At 35.8% G+C, this 20,777-nt stretch overlaps 2 protein-coding genes across 10 annotated transcripts; one reads left to right on the top strand and one right to left on the bottom strand.

Moving 5' to 3' along the window:
* Positions 1 to 6,022: 6,022 nt before the first annotated feature.
* On the top strand, positions 6,023 to 11,044 carry LOC140787148 (myosin-binding protein 3-like). Of its 5 annotated transcripts, none has more exons than XM_073135927.1 (6): positions 6,023 to 7,600; positions 7,686 to 7,952; positions 8,079 to 8,348; positions 8,493 to 8,645; positions 8,758 to 10,164; positions 10,475 to 11,044. In XM_073135927.1, exons 1-5 carry the CDS (start codon positions 6,475 to 6,477, stop codon positions 10,116 to 10,118), a joined length of 3,177 nt encoding a protein of 1,058 aa, XP_072992028.1. In that variant the 5' UTR covers positions 6,023 to 6,474; the 3' UTR covers positions 10,119 to 10,164; positions 10,475 to 11,044. The 5 variants fall into 5 exon arrangements, with proteins under 5 accessions (XP_072992028.1, XP_072992032.1, XP_072992029.1 ...); XM_073135931.1 differs by having other exon boundaries at positions 7,728 to 7,952; XM_073135928.1 differs by having other exon boundaries at positions 6,024 to 7,600; positions 8,761 to 10,164.
* Positions 11,045 to 12,741: 1,697 nt separating this feature from the next.
* On the bottom strand, positions 12,742 to 17,968 carry LOC140786762 (MADS-box transcription factor 23-like). 5 transcript variants are annotated; one of them, XR_012108699.1, is made up of 9 exons: positions 17,797 to 17,968; positions 17,469 to 17,671; positions 16,180 to 16,258; positions 15,174 to 15,235; positions 13,714 to 13,813; positions 13,574 to 13,615; positions 13,343 to 13,470; positions 13,098 to 13,256; positions 12,742 to 13,001 (listed from the first exon to the last, which is right to left on the bottom strand). XR_012108699.1 is itself a non-coding variant. In XM_073135393.1 (9 exons), exons 2-9 carry the CDS (start codon positions 17,648 to 17,650, stop codon positions 12,960 to 12,962), a joined length of 750 nt encoding a protein of 249 aa, XP_072991494.1. In that variant the 5' UTR covers positions 17,651 to 17,671; positions 17,797 to 17,965; the 3' UTR covers positions 12,742 to 12,959. The 5 variants fall into 5 exon arrangements, 3 of the variants coding, with proteins under 3 accessions (XP_072991494.1, XP_072991496.1, XP_072991495.1); XR_012108700.1 differs by having other exon boundaries at positions 12,742 to 12,998; positions 17,797 to 17,965; XM_073135393.1 differs by having other exon boundaries at positions 13,387 to 13,470; positions 17,797 to 17,965.
* Between the last annotated feature and the right edge of the window lie 2,809 nt (positions 17,969 to 20,777).

Raw genomic sequence — 20,777 nt, forward strand, 5'->3', positions numbered from 1 at the left:
CATCCGCCCGAAATTAAATGGAAATTATACATATTTTCTAAATAATAAAAAATACAAAAATATCATCATCTTTTACTTTCTACTTTTTCTTTCTCTCACCAATATAAATTAAATTAAATTAAAAAATATGAAGGATACAGCGTCTTCAGGCTTCAGCTCGTTTGGCCAATACCCTATTGGTATTGGTGAGAGAAAAAAAAAGTAGAAAGTAAAAGATGATTAAGTATAAAGGATGATATTTTTTGTTAATAAAATATGTAAAATTAAATTAAAAAATAAATTATAAATTAAATTATACATAAATTATATTTTTCTTTCTCTCACCTTATCGCCTTACCTTCCCCAAACCCCCGCGGTTCCCAAACCGAAGACGCTGTATCCTTCGCCGGCGAGCCGCTGCTCAAGTTCAAGCGGATCTGACGGGAGTCCGACGAGTTCCGTTTCCACGAAGGCCTCTTGTACTGCTTTTCCGAAGGCCTAGTCTTCCCCCATATCGCTGACGTGCTCGCAGCTCTCCGACAAGGTCGGGCCGCCGCTTCTGAGGAATGACAAGATTTTGATGTCACGATTCTTTTTAATTGGCATCCTGTGACCGTAAAGGAGGAGCCTTTATGTCTTAGAAGTACCCAAAAATGGTGGCGAGGGTCGCATTGGATGTGTTTGGTGACTGCTTAATGGAGCTGCAGGCCAATCTTGATGGAGAGGTTGAGGAAGCGAGATGGAAGTGCTCGGACAGCCGCTTGAGGTTGGTTCTCGACAATGCTGGGTAAGATATCCATGGAATGCCTCGTTGATTGCCTTATCTTGTAAAAGGAATGGATTCGTGCTTGCATTTTTTTTTTTTCAGAATTTGGCCTACTTTGTTTTGTCTTAATTTTGGGGTTTGTATTTTCTTCTTCCATTCTTGGTTTGTCAAATTGTATTGATTTATTTAGTAAATAGTTCTGTTGAAAGATATAACTTCTTATTGTATGACTGTTTATTAATTGCTTGCTCTTACTGTTTTTCCGATTACCCACTGATAACTCCTATTGGTATAATGTGGTTATTCACTAAGATAATCCATATTCTAAACTTGATGAGTAAAGAGTCATAGGGTGAGTCCCATTAGTATAGAATGTGAGAGTTGTGACTTGTGCTCAATATGCCTATTCAATATATCTTGCTTTAGCTATCATATCATCGACCTGACTTTTCGCATCAATGGTGTTTTACTCAACTACACGCTAGATAGACTTCTTTGGGTCAGTTAGTTAAGTGACCAAAAATTCTGTCAGGATTATTTGTGTTACTTGACTAACTAGATTTGTCCGAAAGTGCAATTTCCTCAATGACTATGAAAATTGCTGAAGTTAGGAGCTATAAATGCAGACTTGCAGCATGTTCAAGATATATACTTTCCTGAGGCTTATTCTTCTTCGTAGTTTGTATGTTACCTGCTGTATTTGTTATCCTTTGCCCTTCCTGGATCGTATGCCCGGAAGGTCCGTGGTATCTACATTCACATTGGGTTATGTTGTGTAATCCATATTAGTTTGTATCTTACGCAGAAGGTTGAATTAGATCTAACTATTATTTTCTAGTATAGAAATCTTGTCTGAGCTAAAGTAATTCCAATCTTGCTTAATGATATCAATATAAGGTTAAGATATACATTTCTTCTCTCATAGTCAGAAGTTCCATGCTAATGCTAAAGTTCTGCCTTTTACATCCATGTTGGAGTCAATGTTAGCTAGCTCAATTTGAAAACTAATGCATGTGTAATTGAGGATTTTCTGTATTACTAAATTCTACCTGAATATTTTGGTCACCGTTGTTTATCTACACTTTGACATGGTTTAATTTTGTCTAAAATCAGTCTATTTTAGAAATGGATAGGTTTGCAGTATTTGCCCGAAACTCTGAATAGAAGCAGGGCACAAATTTTGTCATTTTAAGGCCAATTTAAAACTAGGCCTGAAACCGGGTGTAGCCTGATATCAAGTTAGTCTGAGTTTTATTGTCCCATTTCATCCCATTTAGGCCAAAACAACTTGAAACAATTGGAGTTAGTAGAGTTTGAAACAATCCAAGTTGGCTTAGCCTATTAGTGAAATAGGTCACATTTTTGCTAGTTCAGCTCAGGCAAAATGGTCAAAACTGTCCGAATGTTCCTAGGTTGTCCATGTTGGCCACGGCCTATATCACATCAAGGATGGACCTCCTTCAAATTCGTAAGTCACAGATGATCTTTGTTCTTAGAATAGGTTATAATTATATACAACAATCTTTATGTGATGAGAAGACTAAAATATTTTCAGATTTCTTGGAACATGGTGATCATTATTTTATCAAAAAAAAAAAAAATCTAACTTTGGGTGTGTGTTTCACATGAGATTTTTGTCTTCATATTTTCAAAGACAAACTATGCTTGTTATTTCTTAGAAATTTCTACATGTTCCTGCTATTCTAATTCTTGCATTTTCATGTTAATCATAGTACCGAAAAATTTGTCAGTATTGAACTCTTTTGCTTTGGATGCTTCTCCTCTTATTATTAGTCTTTGTGGGTCCATCTAGGCATCTACTTTCGGTGCTATCCAATTGATATATAGAATCTCAGCAAGCCAAAGTCGGTGCGCCATTTAAGCTTAATCTTATTCTGCATATTCAAATTATCAGGTTGACAGAAACTTATAGAGATAAGATGTCAAAAGTTCTTTGGCTTTTACTTTCTGTGTTACAACAAATTGGACTTTGTCTCTTCTCTTGCTCTCTTTTTATTATTCTTTTCTAACTTTTGGAAAAATAGAAGTAATACCAAATAGATGCAGTGGTTGCAACTCTTTTGAACTACTTCTTGTGATCTAGTTTTATCATCAGGATCTTCGGGTTTGCTATTTGTTTAGACAGTAATACTGAATCTGTCTTGCTTGACTGCAATTAACTGGAATTACTCTCTTGCAGAAGTTATTTGAATCATTCCGTATAATTTCATTTCATTATAGTTGTTTGTTTGTGAATAAATTTTAGAGGAATTGACCAAAGCCACCCCTTATTATGTTAAAAGTGCTCCTTTGGTGAGGTGTGGACAGTGATGTGATGGTCAATAAGACCTTATAACAACCAGTCAAATTTGAATGTGATCCAACCTAGTATTTTGATTATATATATTAGTATAAGCGTAAATTACCAATGGCCTGTTTGCCTAAAATTAAATTCTCCCTAAATTTTTATTTGTATCATTTTATCCTCTTTTAATTTAGATTGATGCAAAATTGTTAACCTTTTCATTCAAACTTAACATTGAAATTACTTCTTTTTTTCAAAATGTTAATAGAGAAATTTTCTACTAGACTAATATATGAGAATTGATCGTCTCTTTCTATTAAATTTACTCGGCATATCCCATTCTTCAAAAAGACAAAAAAAGAAGCATTTTTAACCTCTTGTATCTTATTCTATTGAAGATTATGATTCTCTACAATGGACATTCCTTAGAATGTATGGTCATGAAATGAAAAATTTTAATCATCTTAAAAATATGGGTAGAAAATTCATATTTACTTAAACAATGGAACTATTAATGTTATAAATGTATTATGATAATTTATACTTTCTCTATTAAGTTTGGATAGGAAAATTAACAGTTTCATATTAGTCTAAATCAAAAGAGGCAAAATTATACAAATGAAAGTTGAAGCAAAATATGTTTGGTCTTCTCTTTCATTTTTCTTTTACTTTTCCTTTCTTTTCTTTTTTATAGCTATTATAGAATTGGCTATAATAATTTTTCAACACTGGCAACATCCAACTGAACTTTGAGATTACCATTCACCAATTTTTTAAAATTTTTTGGCTACCAAACTTAGATCTATTCTGACCCAATGCACTTGTAGTAGCTTGGTGGCCCATCTTTATCATATGTTGGTCTACATTGGTGAGCAACAATGTCTTTAATTTATCAAAGACAAAAGAAAAAAAAACAAAAATATATTTGGATAATATTGACCAAGCCTCACATCCAGCCAACATCTCCAAGGACATCATCCTTGTTTCAGAACAATATATTAGTTTTTCTTTTTTAAACTCAAAAGTAGCAATGAATTAGAATTGAAGATACACCTCTCAAAGCTTAAGCCTATTACTTTTGATTACAGCTTAATCAACCTAATCTTTCCTCTGCTATCCAATCTGTCAATCCAATGATAACTAAAAACTGGGAAGTATAGACCTTCTGTTAATATTTACAGTAGAACTTGTAAGTTTTGGTGCAACTTTTGATGAAGATTTTGGGGGCCTATCCACTATCCACTAGTGATTTAAAGGGCAAATTGTGAGGCATAGTAGATAGGAAGGCATGCTTCTGAGTCTCCTGTAAGGTGTCCCCCACCCCCACCCCCACCCCCACCCCCAGGTGCCATGATTTGGGGCACATATATGATTTAAGAGTTGGGGTATTGATGACCTGCAACTTTTAGACATAAAGCAAGATGCTTTTCAAAGCTAAGGGAGCTGCAAAAAGAAGTGCCGAAAGCTAAAGGTGGGGGTTGTGGGAGGACTGAGGAGGCATCCCACTACTTCCTAAGAAGGTAGCCTTGTTTTCCTATTTTACATATAACACCCTATTTTTAAAAACTAAAATTAAGGTTTATATCTTACACCGTTACTATCTCTAGATCGGACTTTTATAATTTAATAAATATGTATAAAAACTATTCTGAGTTATATTTAAACTAACACTGTAAAAATATTCTTTATTTATAAAATAACTAAAATGCCCTTAGTATGATTCATTTGAAAGTATTTTTATTATTTTCTTAGTATAGTTAATTTAATCTAACTTTTTAGTTAAGTTTAACTAACATATCTAAATGCATAGTATTTTCTGTATATATTCGTTAAATTATAATACCTGATTTATAATAGTAAAAATATATAATATAAATTATAATTTTATTAAAAGATAAAATATTATATACAAATTTTTTATTTATTTATTAGTCTCGATCCTTCCATGGGTCACCATCCTTGTAAGCTCCTCTTAGGAAGGTTCAAGTCATCAAAGTAGCCTCTTTTAAATTTGTATTATTTTGTCGTGACTTTAGATCCTTGCTAAGCCCATTGTGAAATAAAAATAGATACTAATACATACTGTTTTCTTCTCTCCTCTTTCATTTAATAATTTAAAAGGAATACAAAAAAAAATAGTTACACCTAAACTCTATGAATTATTATCATTTTTATATGAACTCTTTTATTTATTTTTTTATAGCACATTGAGTTGAGCCCTTTTTAACCATTGTACAACCTTTCAAATGCTGTTCAGATATTTGTTGTTAACTTTTTCTATTAAAAAATATTATTATATTAATTTTAGATGTGATTCAATTGAGTGGCTTAACCACTCGTTTTATAGTTATAGCTCTCATTTAATGAAATATATTAACAATAATTTCTTTTTACCAATTATCCATATGAGATCTCTGTCTTTTCCTACGTCACCAGAATAAGATCCGTGTCGGTATATTTAACGGAAGGTTTTATTTTATAATCTCACTGCCATGAGAATTTAAACACTAAAACCAGGAGGAGTAAACAGAGACTCTAGAGAAGAAATCTATAAAGGCAGCAAACTACTGTTCATATCAGTAGATTGATTAGATTATAAGGATTTATAAAAATTACTTTTATATTTTGTCTTTATTTTTATTCCCACCTTACTTTTTAGATATATTTTATTTGACAGGGTTTTTATAATTTAATTACATTTAAAATTTTAATTTATAATAATAAATTTTAATATTTATTGTATTATAACAAAATATGTATGAAGCTATGGATCATAAGAAAATATATACGCTCAGTTTAAGGTACTAAATTAAAAAGATGAAATATAATTAAATTTTAAAAGCATGGATTAGGGTATTAGGTTTTAGTGATGATGGATACTTATTATATGAATCAATAAATTCCTAAACCAATGGGAAGAAATTTCTACTGTACTATCATTTGTTCCTTTTTTTTATTTATTTCAAAGGTCACGCCATTTCTTTATACCAACCGAACAATAGAGGTAAAGCAAAAGCTTCAGAAAGACTACTTCAATCCCTTCCAGTCTTCTTCTTCTTCTTCTTCTTCTTCTATTGCTTTCTTTACCTCCCAGACTAGTATACCCATCTCCATCTTCTCCTCTGTCCTTCCCCATCTTCTTCTTCTTCTCTTCCCACCTAAGCCTTTTCCACATTCCATACTCTCTTCTTTTTCTCCATTAAAAAACCTCCTCTTCTCACAGACCCAATGATTTTTAATCTCCCTTTGTATCAGATTCCGCTGTAAAAAATCGCATCTTTCCATCGAAATCGGACAATTTCCATCTCTTTATACCAGATTTCTCTGTAAAAATTGCATCTTTCCGTTTTTTGAGTCCAAGCCAATCCGTACCGAGAAGAGGATTAAGAGGGGGGGAAGAAAGGGAGTAGGAGGAGGAGAATCCATGGGTGCCAACAAATTCGCCACGATGTTGCATAGGAACACCCACAGGATGGCAGTAATCCTTGTGTACACAGTCTTGGAATGGATTCTAATAGCTCTCCTCCTCCTTAATGGCCTCTTCTCCTACCTCATCTACAAGTTCGCGTCTTTCTTCGGCCTCAAGCCTCCCTGCGTCTTCTGCTCCCGGGTCGACCACCTCTTCGAGCCGGATGAGGGCCGGCGCGGCTACCGTAACCTCCTCTGCGACGCCCACGCCGTCGAGGTCTCCAAGCTGGGCTACTGTTCCAACCACCGGAGGCTCGCCGAGGCCGGGGACATGTGCGAGGACTGCTCGTCGTCGCGCCCGGCAGGGAGCGATCGGGCCGTCGCCGTCCTCTCGTGGATGAAGCGGAGCGAGATGGGGGAGAAGGATTTGAGGTGTTCTTGCTGCCGAGTGGCGCTGGAGAGCGAGTTCTATTCGCCTTACTTCCTGCTGAAGCCCTCTTGGGGTAGTTTGGATTACACGCAGAAGGGGAGTTTGGTTGACGATTACGAGGGACTAGAGACAGATGTAATCTTTGAGGTGGAAGAGGGGAAGATGGTGTCTTTGTCTTTGGATTGTGCTGTTATGGATCATGAGGAGAATGCCGCAAAGGATGAAGAGACAGTAAAGGATGAGGATGAGCAGGAGGAGCATCTTCTGATCGAGTTCTCTGATACACACTCTTTGGTGGAGGATGATGCTCTGGAAGTCATGGCTTGGCGCGGTCTAGAGAGCACCGCCGATGAGGACCGGGTGCTTCCGTTAGAGTTGATCGACTCGATGACTATGATGGTTCTCCCTGATTCACGTAAGCTTGGTGGGGAAGATGATGAGGAGTTTGATCATGAGAAGAGAGCTGTTCTGGATACCAGGTCTCTTGATATTGGAGTTATTTTAGAGGAGAAGATGGTATTGGCTTCTGATGTGGAGAGGACTGACATTGTCGGGGAGAATTCTTCGGTGCCTGTTGCTGGGAAGACCATGATGGATTGTCCAATTGATCATGAACCTATTGTTCCTCTTGTAACTCCGACAAGTTTTGAAGATGGTATCGACAGGGAACTGGGAGCACCAGAAGCTGAACAAGAATTTACTGTGAGACAAGGTAAATTTCTTCTAAACTTTGTATAAATTTCTTCTCATATCCCTACTCATTGATATTGCTGCCATATTCTTGTATACCATTTAAGATTTGGTAAATGCAGCTTCTGAAGAAGATAAAACATTGACAGAGGTGAAGGCAAATTGTGAGATATTGATCAGAAGTGAGATACACGAGCAGGAGGAGGTGTTGGCGGAGGAGAATTGTTCAGCACTTCTTGTGCAGGAGACCACTATGGATGGCTCAACTAATCATGAAACTGTTGTTTCATCAGCAGCTCCAGTGATTCTTGAAGGTAATGTTGGTTCTGCGAAGGATGCAGCAGCAGCTGAGGAAGAATTTGCTGGGCTACAAGGTATTTTTTTGTATTTATTGCAGAAATGTCAGTCTCTCATCTTACATTGGTATAATTGTCTTTGTTACTTTGCTCATGGATATTACTTCTGTAATCATGATAAACACTTTTCCTTGGTAAATACAGATTTAGGTGAAGTTAACAAATTGACTGGTTTGAAGTCTATTTGTGAAATATCCTCCAGAGGCGAGATCTTTGATCAGGAGAAGGTGTTGACTTCTGAGGCAGAAAGGATTGATGTCTTTGAAGAGAATTATTCACTTTCTCTTGACCAGGAGGCAATGGTAGAATGTTCAACTGATCATGAGACTGTTGTTCCGACAGTAACCTTGATGAGTCATGAAGACAGTGCTGATGCTGAAGTAGACATACCAGCAGCTGAAGAAGGGCCACAAGGTAATATTTTATTCCATTGGAGAACTATCAACCTCATCTCTTATTGATGATTCTTGTCAACTTCCCATTGATATTACTGCTATAGATTTCAAAATTATGTAGCTTTGGTAAATATAACTTCTGATGAAGATAACAAATTGACAGATGGGGACACTAATTGTGAAATATCAATCGGAAGTGAGATATGTGAGCAGGAGGAAGGTGACGAAGCTCAATTTCAGGAACCAATTCCACCATCATTGGATGTAGAAGCTCAATTCACAGAAAATTTTAATGAAACTACTGATACAGACCTAGGTAAGAGGTCATTTTAAAAAAAAAAAGTTTATTGGTTTATCAGAATTTTGGCAATGCCATTACCGCCTGCTTTTTTTTTATAGACCTTAATTGTGACTTTTATTCAATATAGCAGCTTTTGGACCCAAACCGGTGGCGACTATGTTGCAAAGCTTAGACTCTCTGTCTCCTACGCATCATGATACTGAAGAGGAGAGACCACCTGAAACGCCAACTTATGTAGACGGTATTCATGGTTTACACAAGAGATATATTTTTGATAGACGAGAATCTGGAGTGGAATCCTTAGATGGAAGCGTGTCCAGTGAGGTTGAAAGCAGTGAGCCATTGACTATTGATCAACTTAAATCTGCTCTGAAATCTGAACGCAAGGCATTAAGTGCATTGTATGCTGAACTGGAGGAAGAGAGGAGTGCTGCTGCCATTGCTGCGAACCAGACCATGGCAATGATAACTCGGCTTCAAGAGGAGAAAGCTGCCATGCAGATGGAAGCATTACAATACCAGAGAATGATGGACGAACAATCAGAGTATGATCAAGAAGCTCTTCACCTTATGAATGAGTTGATGGTGAAGAGGGAAAAGGAGAAGCAAGTTTTGGAGAAGGAGCTGGATGCATACCGACAGAAGGTTCTGCTTTATGAGGCCAAGGGGAGGAGAAGAATGGCAAGAGTTAAGGCCAATAATAGGAATGAATCATCTTCTGCTTCCTCTAGTGCTGAAGACAGTGATGACCTCTCCTTGGATTACTGCGAACACGACGAATGTGGATACAATCTTAAAGGAAGCAATCAGAATACTCCTACAGACGCTGTGTTAAGTTCTGGGACAGACCAAGAAACTGCAAGGCATCTAGTTACACTTGATGAGTCCCTAGCTGATTTCGAGGAAGAGAGGCTCTCTATATTAGAACAGCTCAAGACATTGGAGGAAAAACTCTTCACAATGGAAGATGAGGACTCTGATAGTGGGAAATTGACAGAACAGTTATCAGAAGAAAATCACCATGGCTTGAAAGATGATTACGAGTCTTTAGTAGATGTGCTGCATGAGACTGCAAATGGTTTCTCAGATGATTTGCATAATAACCATAAACTTCATTATGAAGGAAGGAATTCTAATCTTAGAGGAAAGAGGCTTCTTCCTCTCTTTGATGCTATTAATTCAGAGAATGAAGATGGGCTAGCAATGAACCAAGAGGCAAAGAAAGCTGATGACTCACCCAGATCCATTTCCAAGCTTGCCAAAGATCAAGAAAAGCTCGCAATTGCAGAAGAAGTTGATAATGTGTATGAGAGGCTACAGGCTCTTGAGGCAGACAGAGAGTTTCTCAAGCATTGTGTCAAATCCTTAAAACAAGGAGATAAGGGATTGGATCTTCTTCAAGAGATTTTGCAACATCTTCGCGATCTTAGAAGCGTAGAGCTGCGAGTGAAAAGTGCTGGGGATGCAATTGCCTCATTATCAGCATAGTGAGCAAAAATTTAGGACAGCTATGATCCTCAACTCTATGAACTTGGTATGCTCACATTCTATGAAAGTTCCATTCTTAAATAAACTAATAATACCTAAAAGCTGCTAGCTCTAATGAGTCCTATAATATAGTATCTCACTGAGAAGAGATAAACACATGGGACTCCTGTCGAAATTATGAACAAGAACCTAGGTATCTTAAGTTCACTTGTAATCGTAGATTTGTCAATTCTATGCAATATACATTTTAATGGGCAGCAGATTATTATGTCAGGGTTGATAGATAAATATTATCGCCAACTCTGATGTCCTTTTAGCAGTTATTTCTGACACAATTTGATTACTTTCTTTGACAGATCAAGTTGCTTTTTAGAGTTTGTTGATGGTTCCAAGTTGGTTGCAACAATCCTAAAGCTATATGGGTCCAAGAGAGGCCACAATGAAGGAAGTCCTACATCACATTAGCATGGCTTATTAGGTTGTCAGGCCAAAGTTTGGCCATCCCAGGGGGTAAGGAGCTCCTGGTGCGCTCTCTACTTCTGTTTGTTGCTTTAGCATGTTGTGTGGAAGTAGACCGTGGAAGAAGTCTGCCTTCCAGTGCCCAAGGTTTTTGTGGGCTTTTTCTTTTCTTTTCTTTTCTCTTCTTTTTTTTTTCTTTTTTCTTTTTCTGTGAAGATCCATCATCTTTCCTTGGGAAGGGGAGGTAGGTGAGCCACTCATGATGTGTGGTAGAAATTATGGTGTGCCAGCACCAATGCCAGGTACACAGCAGTTTTAAAAGGGGGAAAAAGATAGAGTTAGTGGAGCTTCTTTAGTTCTTTTATTTTTTTATTTATTTTCCTTTTGAGAGTTGAAGTGCTAGTTGTTGTATGATAACTCTTTGAATATGGTTTTTGAGTACATAAATATATTTGTTTGATAAACAATGTATAAGCTATTGTCCCTCTGGTGACAAGGGTCCTTAAGACTGTCATCATGCTCATTATATACACAGATACACTCACTCTAATTAGCACTTATGGCCATGATTAGTTGGTAAGAAGAATATTTATGCCAGGACAGTACCAGCTGGATATAGAAGCGATGTATTGGAATGGGACCAGCAAGGAATGGAGTGGACATAGTTGGGCAATGGCATTGCTTTCAATGCTCACATGGAACTCTGACAGGGAGAATGAATTGGACTGTAAGGTAAGCTCATGTCCTTGGACAAGGGTAATTGAGTGAGCTCTAAGCAAATGACTTAAAAAAACCACTTTTGCATCAGTGTGGATATTTTGTCTAAGGCTGGTGAGTTTTTATATTAAAGATAGGGATGGATGGGACTTCATGCAACACTACAAAATGACTGCAGTGGAAGGGACAAAGTAAAATAAGATCTCCTCCTCACTTGTTTTTGGAGTATAAGCTGGTAGGTCACAGAGTGGGGGATTCTCTTTTGGCAGTAGTGGGAGACAGCTCCAAGACACAAACACTGCAAAGGACTGCAAGACCCAACTGTCCTAAATTATAGGACAACTGGGGAATTTTCCCTCCTCCTTCTACTAGAACTCTTTTTTTCTTTTTCTTTTTTTTCTTTTATTTTGTTTTATTTTTTCCATTTTTCGTAAGTATTGAACCAGACAAACTCTTCTGTGCTCGCTCTGAATCACGAGGGCACCATGGATGGTGAGGAAGGGTAGTGCATCCTAGTTCCAGGAAATATGCATTCTTGGAGCTTAGCACTGGAAGGATTTGGATGTGCAAGAAGGCCCATTTCCTGGATTTGAGGGTCTGAGGTTCACAAGGAAGTCGTTTTTTTAATCTCTTCAACAAGGATGGTATTTAATTACTAGATCACTAAACAAATCAAAAAAGAAAGGAGAAAGAACATTTTAAAGAATTAACAAGATTCAGATTCAGACACAGCTGGATTAGTTTATCATCACATATCACCTATTATTAGGCTTTTCCATTAGTTACATGCCCATCATTACCTTATGTCTATCATCACTATATAACCGATACACCTCAATGTGCAAGTGTTCTGTCAACAAAATCAACATAACAGTTTATAACACTAAATAAGCACATTAATAGAATTTTTGACTATTTTAACTCTCGTAATTTATTTGCTCGTGCCTAATTTATTTTGAAACTTAAATATGAGACCACATGAATTAAAAAACCTATGAGCCAGATTTAGAAGTCACTGCCCTATTCAGCAATTTTCCGGCTCCATATTTAAATTTTAAAATATTGTACTAAATACGTAAAAAATAATTTGAGAGAGCTTAGTTTGATCAAAGATCACATTCTTATATGGGTGTTTGATTATAATTATAAAGACTATTTTGTCTAAATATTTTGCTACTAACAGCAAAAATTATTAATTAAACACCTGTAGATATCAAATAATATTGGTATATAATACTCTTTTTGAGTGTATTAGCAGCTCAGAATCATAATTTCCTCCATAGGAACTAAACATTTACTCTCAGATATATCATTGACTGGAAAAAAAATTGCCTTTCTTGACTCAATCTTGTCGGCAGCATATAAAGGATGTCGAATTAATTCCACTTCACTTCTAATTTCCGGGGGCTAATTTCCTTGTTGGTGTCAGCTAATCCTACACACCAGCTTGATTCAAATATTTATTTATATCAACTCGATCCAATTAAACAAGTGAATTCCAATAATACATACCTGACATTTGATCTATCTTCTTAATTACTAGGAGCTTTATCAACACATACCAGTTGGTTATTCTGACATAAACTATAATAAACAACATCTCACTGGCAGCAACAAGCTATAGTAGTCTTGACTCTTGAGAAATAAAGCTCATGCGAAAGCATACTATGACTTGTGAATCATCTCCTTAGTGCAACTGAAATTCTGCTGCAGTAATCAAAAAGCAAATAAATTGATATCAAAATTATAAAGAAATTATGTGAGAATACTAGATCTTATTCTTGAAGAACATCAAACATTTACCCTAGCTTCGGCGCTTGTTTTAGCATCCCATTTGTTTAGCTGTTGAGGTTGGCATAACTCTAGATGAATAGTTTCATGGGCATCATCAACTGCTGTGAAAGCAAAAGAAATAGAGGAATCTCCATTTGCTTGCCCTTTTGATCCACTTGCTTCACAGATCTGAAATTGGACATCATCATTAATTAGAATGCGAAAAAACGTCAATAAGAGTGCAATTAGATATTAACCCAGCGCAATTCACGAACTTTCTCAGGGAGATGTTGAAGTTGTGGTAGTCTTTAGTGAGTACCTTCTTTTGTAGTTCCATGTTTTCTTTACGTAAAACATTTACCTTCTTGTAAAGTTCGATGTTTTCAGTGTGAATGAGGTATCCCTGCGAAAAAGTTAATGCAATTAACGTAGTAATTATTGTAATATTGCATTATGTTGAGATTAAAGTAGCCCCAAAAACTTATGATCTGTTTATATATAAAAACCTTTCGGTTGATGTCTTGGATTTCTTCAGTTAAAATTCGTTCCTGCAGAATTGAGAAGAAAAGCAATAAAGTTGCGGATAAAGAATGAGAAAAAGACTACATAAATTAGAGCAGTTGAAAAGTGTTGGATTCTTAAAAACCTTCCGCTTTCTGACTGCACGCAAACTCGTCTCTAGTTGATTCTCTAGAGTTTGGAGATCTTTGACACTTAAATGAGATAGCTCTTCTCCCATCAGTTGTCTGCAGACATAGTTTAGACATTTTGACATCCCAAATATCCTGCTTGTCTACTAATTATTGCCGTCGTTAAGATCTTTTTTCAAGAATATATTGAAAGAAATTATGCACAAGTTCCATTTGACCTCACCAAAATGAGAATATCATTATATTGTTGAGATTTTTAACGACATTGACTAAAATGTAGACTTAACATTCCGGTTCACATATGGGCAAATAGGATGGTTTGAGGAAGCACACAGTATGTGAAGAGTATTATCAATTTTACATACATGCATTTATATCATACTTGAATAAGATGAGGCAAAATTGAAGATTTGGTTACAGAATTCATAAATCTCAAGATTCAAGATTTTTTAACAGTCATGATTATAGGAAACTAGCTAAAAGGCCATCAGTTATACAATTGAGGAAGTCAACATGATCTAATTCTTCCATACCCTCTTTTCCATGTGGTGTTTAATATGAAATACAAATCTACCGGTTGATGGACCTAAGGGTATAAAGGAATTTGCACTAATTACCTCCAAAACCGATTAGAAAGAGCGCCTAAAACAAAACTATTATTTCAAACACTGAGAAAGATGAATACATGTAAATTAAACTCTCTATTCATTTTGAATCAATATATTAGATTTTTTTTTTTAAATTCCAGTTTTAGGTATATTATGGGACAAAACAGATTTATATAGGTTGAAGAGAGGTTTGAAATAGTCTCTTACCATTTTGAATCAGATAAAATAGATTTTAATCTAATATTTTATTAAATTGTTATCTTTTATATATATATTCAAATGGAGAAAGAATACGTGCTTCAGAAAAGAGAATGTTGTACGTAACTACTTCTCCATGACTTTCTAATCATTAAATCCCTAGTTAAAGGGATACTGGGAAACTATAAAAAAAAAAAAACCAGATATATTGTCCGTAAGATTAACATTACGAATTAAAATAGGGCATTGAAGTATTTGCCTTCGTATAAAGGGTTGTAAGCATGCTTATGAATCAAAGCAAGTTTAAGAGAATTAGGCTTTCCTCCTAAATTGTTTTTGTCTATTTTCATGTACCATCTTCTTGACTTAGTTGTCTATATTAAATTTGCTTGAGTTCATCTTTATCATTTGTTGTTATTAGAAATGTTAAAAATATTAAAATTATCGTTTTCCAACAACATAAGCTATTACAGTATTTGGTGAGTTAATAGTTGTGTTTTGGATTTTTCTATTATTGATCTCCAAAAGATTGTATTTCTGTCACTTAGTTACCTGTAACAAATAATGAGTGCATGGACGCAACTAACACAGAAATATGACGAACCTCCTCCTTTAACATTTGAACTTAGATAGCAACATGTATATTATACCTATAATTTTCCTGCAAGTTTTGTAATTGCTGCCTCAGGCTTGCTGCCTCTCTTTGCCAAAACTGATAAGAAGGGAGAAAAGAGAAGTTGAGCTCTTATGACATAACTCTGTATATATAATATATGTATCTACCCTCTAATGTTAATAAAAAAATCTAAGATAAATCTGACATTCTTAAATACAAAAGACATACTGACATCATTAGTGTTGCTTCACATTTTCTCTTCTTATTTTGAGCATCAGATGTCTGAGGTCTTCTTTATGATCGCTGATGCCTGCTTTCATTCTTACTGTGGTCTTCTTTATGATCATATTGAGCATCAGATGTGTCTTTTTTAAAGGCATTGCACTGCTTGAACAAAAGTTAATGCTTACATAACTTCTCCTTTTTAAGTTCTTATATTAACATGTGAGATGATCTATAAATTGCTGGAAGATCACGATGGTGTTGAAGCAATGGACGTAAGATCTTTGGTTTCTATAACGAGATAACAATCAAATAGATGTGTAGATGCTTTACTCTGAGGTTGATGTCAAATTACAACACCATATCCGGTGAGAATGAGACACTATTCACCCTTCAAATCCTAAGCCTGGATGGTGACTTTGAGAAGAGAGAACGAACTAAAAGAGGAAAATATCCATAAATCTAGAATATCTCTACTGCAGGTTCCTTATATAGGGTGTTCGTAAATAGAGTTATACTAAGGATTTATTTATAGTCTTCTCTTGATAGCTAGGATGAGTTTAGGAGCGTCCTAATCCAATAAAGATTAGACCTATCCTAATCTACTTAAGATAACACAGATCTCTCTATAAAGAACTTGGAAGTTAGAGCTCATAATAATCTTCATTATAGCAAGTGATCACATAAACTTACTAGAATGCCCTATACATGTTATGCAAAATCTCATTAATTTCTCTTGTATATATACAGACATTACGAGATCCCATTCCTGTATATCCTTTTTTTTTTCAAGATGCCGCTTGTGAATGTAAACATACCTTAACTTCTGAGTGAGCGTTTAGCAACGGAGTCTGCTCTTCCTTCGTCTTGTTGTAGCGATCAATTATTGAATTCATGCTGACAAAAGATGATTCAATCTATTAATATCTCCTTTTTTTTCTGAGATATAAAATCTATAAAGTGATCTACGTCAGTCAGCATAGCATGACATGAATGATATAAAGTCTACGAGATATAGTAGGAACTGAACCCATCTTAGAACAGTAAGCTTTGTACAGGAATATACGTATTTAATTATATATACTTCAAGCTAGTACATACATGTGCCAAAGCTGGTCTGCAGAAATTATTGACTCTGAATTTAATTATGCTTCTACGTTAGGTTCCAAAGCAGATGTGTTTACTCACGAATTACTCTAAAAGTTGAAGTGATAGAGAATGATGATTTTTATAATTTATATTCTAATAATATGCATGGAAAGAATTGCAATTAATTTTGGTGAGTAAATTTAGAACGATATGTTTCAATGGCTAACCTACATAACAGCCATATCTACCGGTTATCCTTTCTCTAATTTGTTAATCATGTTAATTTTACTAGATCTATCAGATTAAATTCATTCATTGACACATCACACATGGTAAAACAACTCTTTACATTATTTATGGAAACATCTTGGATATGCCTTTTCAACTATTGCAGAACCTGGTATTTTACTAATGAATTAAGCATCAGGAATTAGATCAGCGTGGAAGAAACAGACTTGCAGAAGCAAATTAAACTGCAAGGGGGAGAGAGAGAGAGAGAGAGAGAGAGAGAGAGAGAGAGAGAATGATGATGACCCAAAAGATACTTTTAACACACAGCATGATTCTAGCCAGACTTTAAGACCCAAAAGATGTTAAGAAGTGAACTGAGGTCATCCCCCCCAGAAGAGTCAATGATGACAAGTATAAGCCAAGCTGATTACTAAGTAGGAAACGAAAGAAATCAACCATTAGAAAGAATCCCATGACTTAAAAGCGAACTAAGAGGTAGATAATCTTACCTTAGAGAAGAGAAGCCTAAATGGAAAAAGAAGGCTATGCCATCATATGATCAAATCCCTTAAAATTCTTATCATTTTCATTTCGGCTCAATTAATTCATCATTTGCTCAAGAACATTTATCTTTTTGTTTGAAAAATCTGTACTACTATATGAGCTCCTAATTAAATACCATAACAATTGATGTGATATTGGCTAGAAAAAAAAAAAGAGAAGAACCTACCGATACACACACACACACACATATATATATATTTATAGAGAGAGAGGGGGGTCTGACCTAGAGCTGGCGAAATCATAGAGGCGGCCGGTGCTGGAGAAGATGATAACGCCGACGTCGGCATCGCAGAGGATGGCGAGCTCCCGAGCCTTCTTCAGTAGACCGCTGCGCCGCTTCGAAAACGTCACCTGCCTGCTCGTCGAGTTGTCGATCCTACGGATCTCAATCTTCCCTCTCCCCATGATCTCTTCCAATCTTCAGATCTAACAAAGATCAATTTCCAAGAACAAAAGGAACAAACAAATATGACCTTCAGCACCCAAAAAAGAACTTTTAAAAAAAAGGCTAAACCAGCAGATAATAATAGCAGAAGGAGATGAGTTCTTGCCTTTTCTCTTCTTCTCGTATAGATAGTAGATAGAAGAGTAGAAGAGCTTGGAGAGCTCTCTCTCTCTCTCTCTAGAGATCTCAGTTGGTCAAGGGACAGGAAGGTTGAGATAAGGGGGAGAGAGAGAGAGAGAGAGAGAGAGAGAGGTTTAATTTGTTTCAGGTTGAGTAGTGGACTGGGGAAAGCCAAAACTTTTCTTTATTCAGCTATTCGTTCTATTTGCTACTTTGGTACGAGAATAGGCAAATTAAAGGTCGTCCTGGAAACGAAGTACTTCTCTATGGGTGCCAAAATGCTGTCCACAAACTACCAAGCACCCAATATTCTCCAAAGAAGAAGTCTATTTTAGTTCCATTTGGTTGAATTTATTATTCCTTAATTACGATAATTCACCTCAAATTGCCCCTATTTGCAAGTGGTTCCATCCTCTAATACTAGTTGCTAGAAGTAATAATAATAATAATAATAATAATATATATATATATTTTTTATTTATTTTATAATAGTCTTTTTAAATGCTACTTTAAAACAAACGGCTAATTAGCTAGCTTAATTAGTAACCATCATCTCCTTATTATAATACGGCAAATACCCTCAACTAATCTCCGCCATCTCTGCTATACTAAATTAGGGTACGCCAAAGTATGTACCAAATAATATTATCCGAACCCCTCCTGACAGCACCGCTTGTCTATGGATTGCCTACACGTGGTGATGATTTCGTACGGCCAAAATATTCCTCGTCGAAGGTCAGGCCAGGGCACCCAAAGCTACACCCACTTGACCAAATCCACTCAGGGAAGTGGGTCTAATAACAATTTTGAGATATTTTTTGAGTAACTCCATATGGATTAATTCTCTTCCTTCTTTTGTGGCTTCCTAAATATTTTGTGAGACATATCACTTTCAGGCATCAGTTGCAGGATTTGAGTATATATTTATTTGGCTACATTCTGTTGTTGGATAGTTCATACTAAAGAGTTTTGTAGAGTCTCTGATCATGACATAGAGAGAAGGACAAAGTATGTTATACATCCTGATTTCTAACCTACTTCTATCCACAAAGAGAAAAATTAGGTTTGGCTTTTAGAGGGGAAGTAAATTCCCCATTTTCTCCGACCAAGAGATAGTGATGGCTAAGAAATGGAAAATTCTTGTGTTGAGTTTTCTCCAGATTTTCCAACGGAAGGTGTCTAGTTGTCTGTAGATATCTTTACGCACAGTGGGAGCAAGCGTGCGTGTTATTCTCCGACTCCTAAGATTATTCCAAGAGGTAGGCCACGAGTGAGCATCCAATTTTGAAGAGAAGTGATTAAGGATATAGCGTAGATTAGATTGTAGAGTGACTTGGTCATGTGTAAGCATCCAATAAAGCAATCTTTTTGTCAAATAAAAAGAGCATGAGAAGGAGAGTGATGCTTTAGCTTCTTAGGGGTTTTTCTATATGAATTTTTTTGGCTTCTTAGGTTGTAGTTGATCTTACTCTTTCTGGACTCTGCCCCAATTTATGAGACGATGGAATCAAACTGTCTTTTAGCATCTTTTCCTGATGAAGTCAATCTTCTAAGGAATGGAAGAAGGAATTCAAAAGATTAAAAAGAAGCAAGAGGAAATGACTGAGAGGACTACGTTTGAGAGAAGAGTCAACCTGCCACCACTTAAAAGGTTTTCGCAGTCCAACTACCCAATCGCTTATTGATATTAAACTTGGAAGAGCAACCCGGCAAGCAAGAGAGGTCTCGATCGCTTTTAACTCCAGAAACCATAAGATTTAGAGTAATTGATCTTGAGTTCTGAAACAAGGATTCTTTATTATAGGTTGGAAATTAATTACTCCAGGATGCATGGAACCATGGCGCAGATGGAAGCTATGATCCACTTCTAGCTTCTGTACTTTGTGACAGAATGCAATTAAATCGCATCATCTCCCACTGTAACTGCACAGGGCGTCCGTATTCTCTCCGAATTGATCAATATATGTTCAGATTCTCCCACTTGCATTAAGAAAACAAGAAGGTTTCCTAGCCATTAAACCAAATAACTCGTCTCCTAAGTCTAAGGCTAAACCATGCACGTTATAAATAGTATATATCAAAATGCATGCCACTTTTAACCCACATCAAGTATCAATTTTCTCCTTATAATAACTAAAAAGAGTTTTAAATATCAATGGTACTAAAGAATTAAACCATACTTTCTAGGCTTCTATGCCACCTAAACTTGTAAGAGACAAAGATGATAATTCTATATCTTTCTGGTGGCGCTAATGCTGGAGATCTAAAAATGGGGGGAAAAAAACATATAATTTTAGAAGTATGTACATCACCTTCAACATTTTCATGTCAAACACGCAAAACTTTTAATTAATAAAATAAATGGAGTTGCTTCGTGTAAAGGGCTACCTCAAACCTTGTCTAATAATACATAAGGTGGTAAATTATGTTGGAGATATGAAAGAGTCTTGGGGAGATATTTGGTTGCTAAAAAGTGACTATTTCCTTAAATATTTGATTGTAAAAAGTAAATCACTTTCTTATCTATCGGTAATGTAATTTTAGGATTGAACCAGTGGATTGTGGTTTCTAAGATATGAAATAGTTGTCGGGTATTTTTATAAATAATATAAAATAAAATATACTTAAATATGATTGTTTTATTGGAAAAATGGTGTTGCAGTGAAAATGGTTGGAAATATGTTTGAACGAGATTTAAATCTGTTCGAACAAGATTTTTTCGAGAGTAAATTTTATCCAACGTTCGAAAGCCGTTCGAAGGACTTCCAGAGAATAGTTTTTCTTGGTTGAAAAAATACAACTCTATTTGATCTAAAAGATGTCATTTCGAATGGAATCTCTCATACTCCGAAGAGATGCTTATTTTATTTTAAAAAAAAATTGAAATAAAGAGGAAGAGAACATCTAAAGGATAAGAAAATAATCACTCTTGATTATCCTTTCTTGATATAAAAGCATTGCTTTTTA

Source organism: Typha latifolia, chromosome 4, assembly GCF_019914945.1.
Source record: "Typha latifolia isolate L0001 chromosome 4, TyphaL0001v2, whole genome shotgun sequence".
Classification (NCBI taxonomy): domain Eukaryota; kingdom Viridiplantae; phylum Streptophyta; class Magnoliopsida; order Poales; family Typhaceae; genus Typha; species Typha latifolia.

Coding starts and splice junctions, on each gene's coding strand:
- LOC140787148 (XM_073135927.1), top strand. CDS start 6,475: ATGGGTGCCAACAAATTCGCCACGATGTTGCATAGGAACACCCACAGG. Junction 7,601..7,685: donor AGAATTTACTGTGAGACAAG/GTAAATTTCTTC, acceptor ATACCATTTAAG/ATTTGGTAAATGCAGCTTCT. Junction 8,646..8,757: donor AACTACTGATACAGACCTAG/GTAAGAGGTCAT, acceptor TATTCAATATAG/CAGCTTTTGGACCCAAACCG.
- LOC140786762 (XM_073135393.1), bottom strand. CDS start 17,650: ATGGGGAGAGGGAAGATTGAGATCCGTAGGATCGACAACTCGACGAGC. Junction 15,236..16,179: donor ACGCTCACTCAGAAGTTAAG/GTATGTTTACAT, acceptor CCTTCTTATCAG/TTTTGGCAAAGAGAGGCAGC. Junction 13,814..15,173: donor AACTTGCAGGAAAATTATAG/GTATAATATACA, acceptor CTATGTCTGCAG/ACAACTGATGGGAGAAGAGC.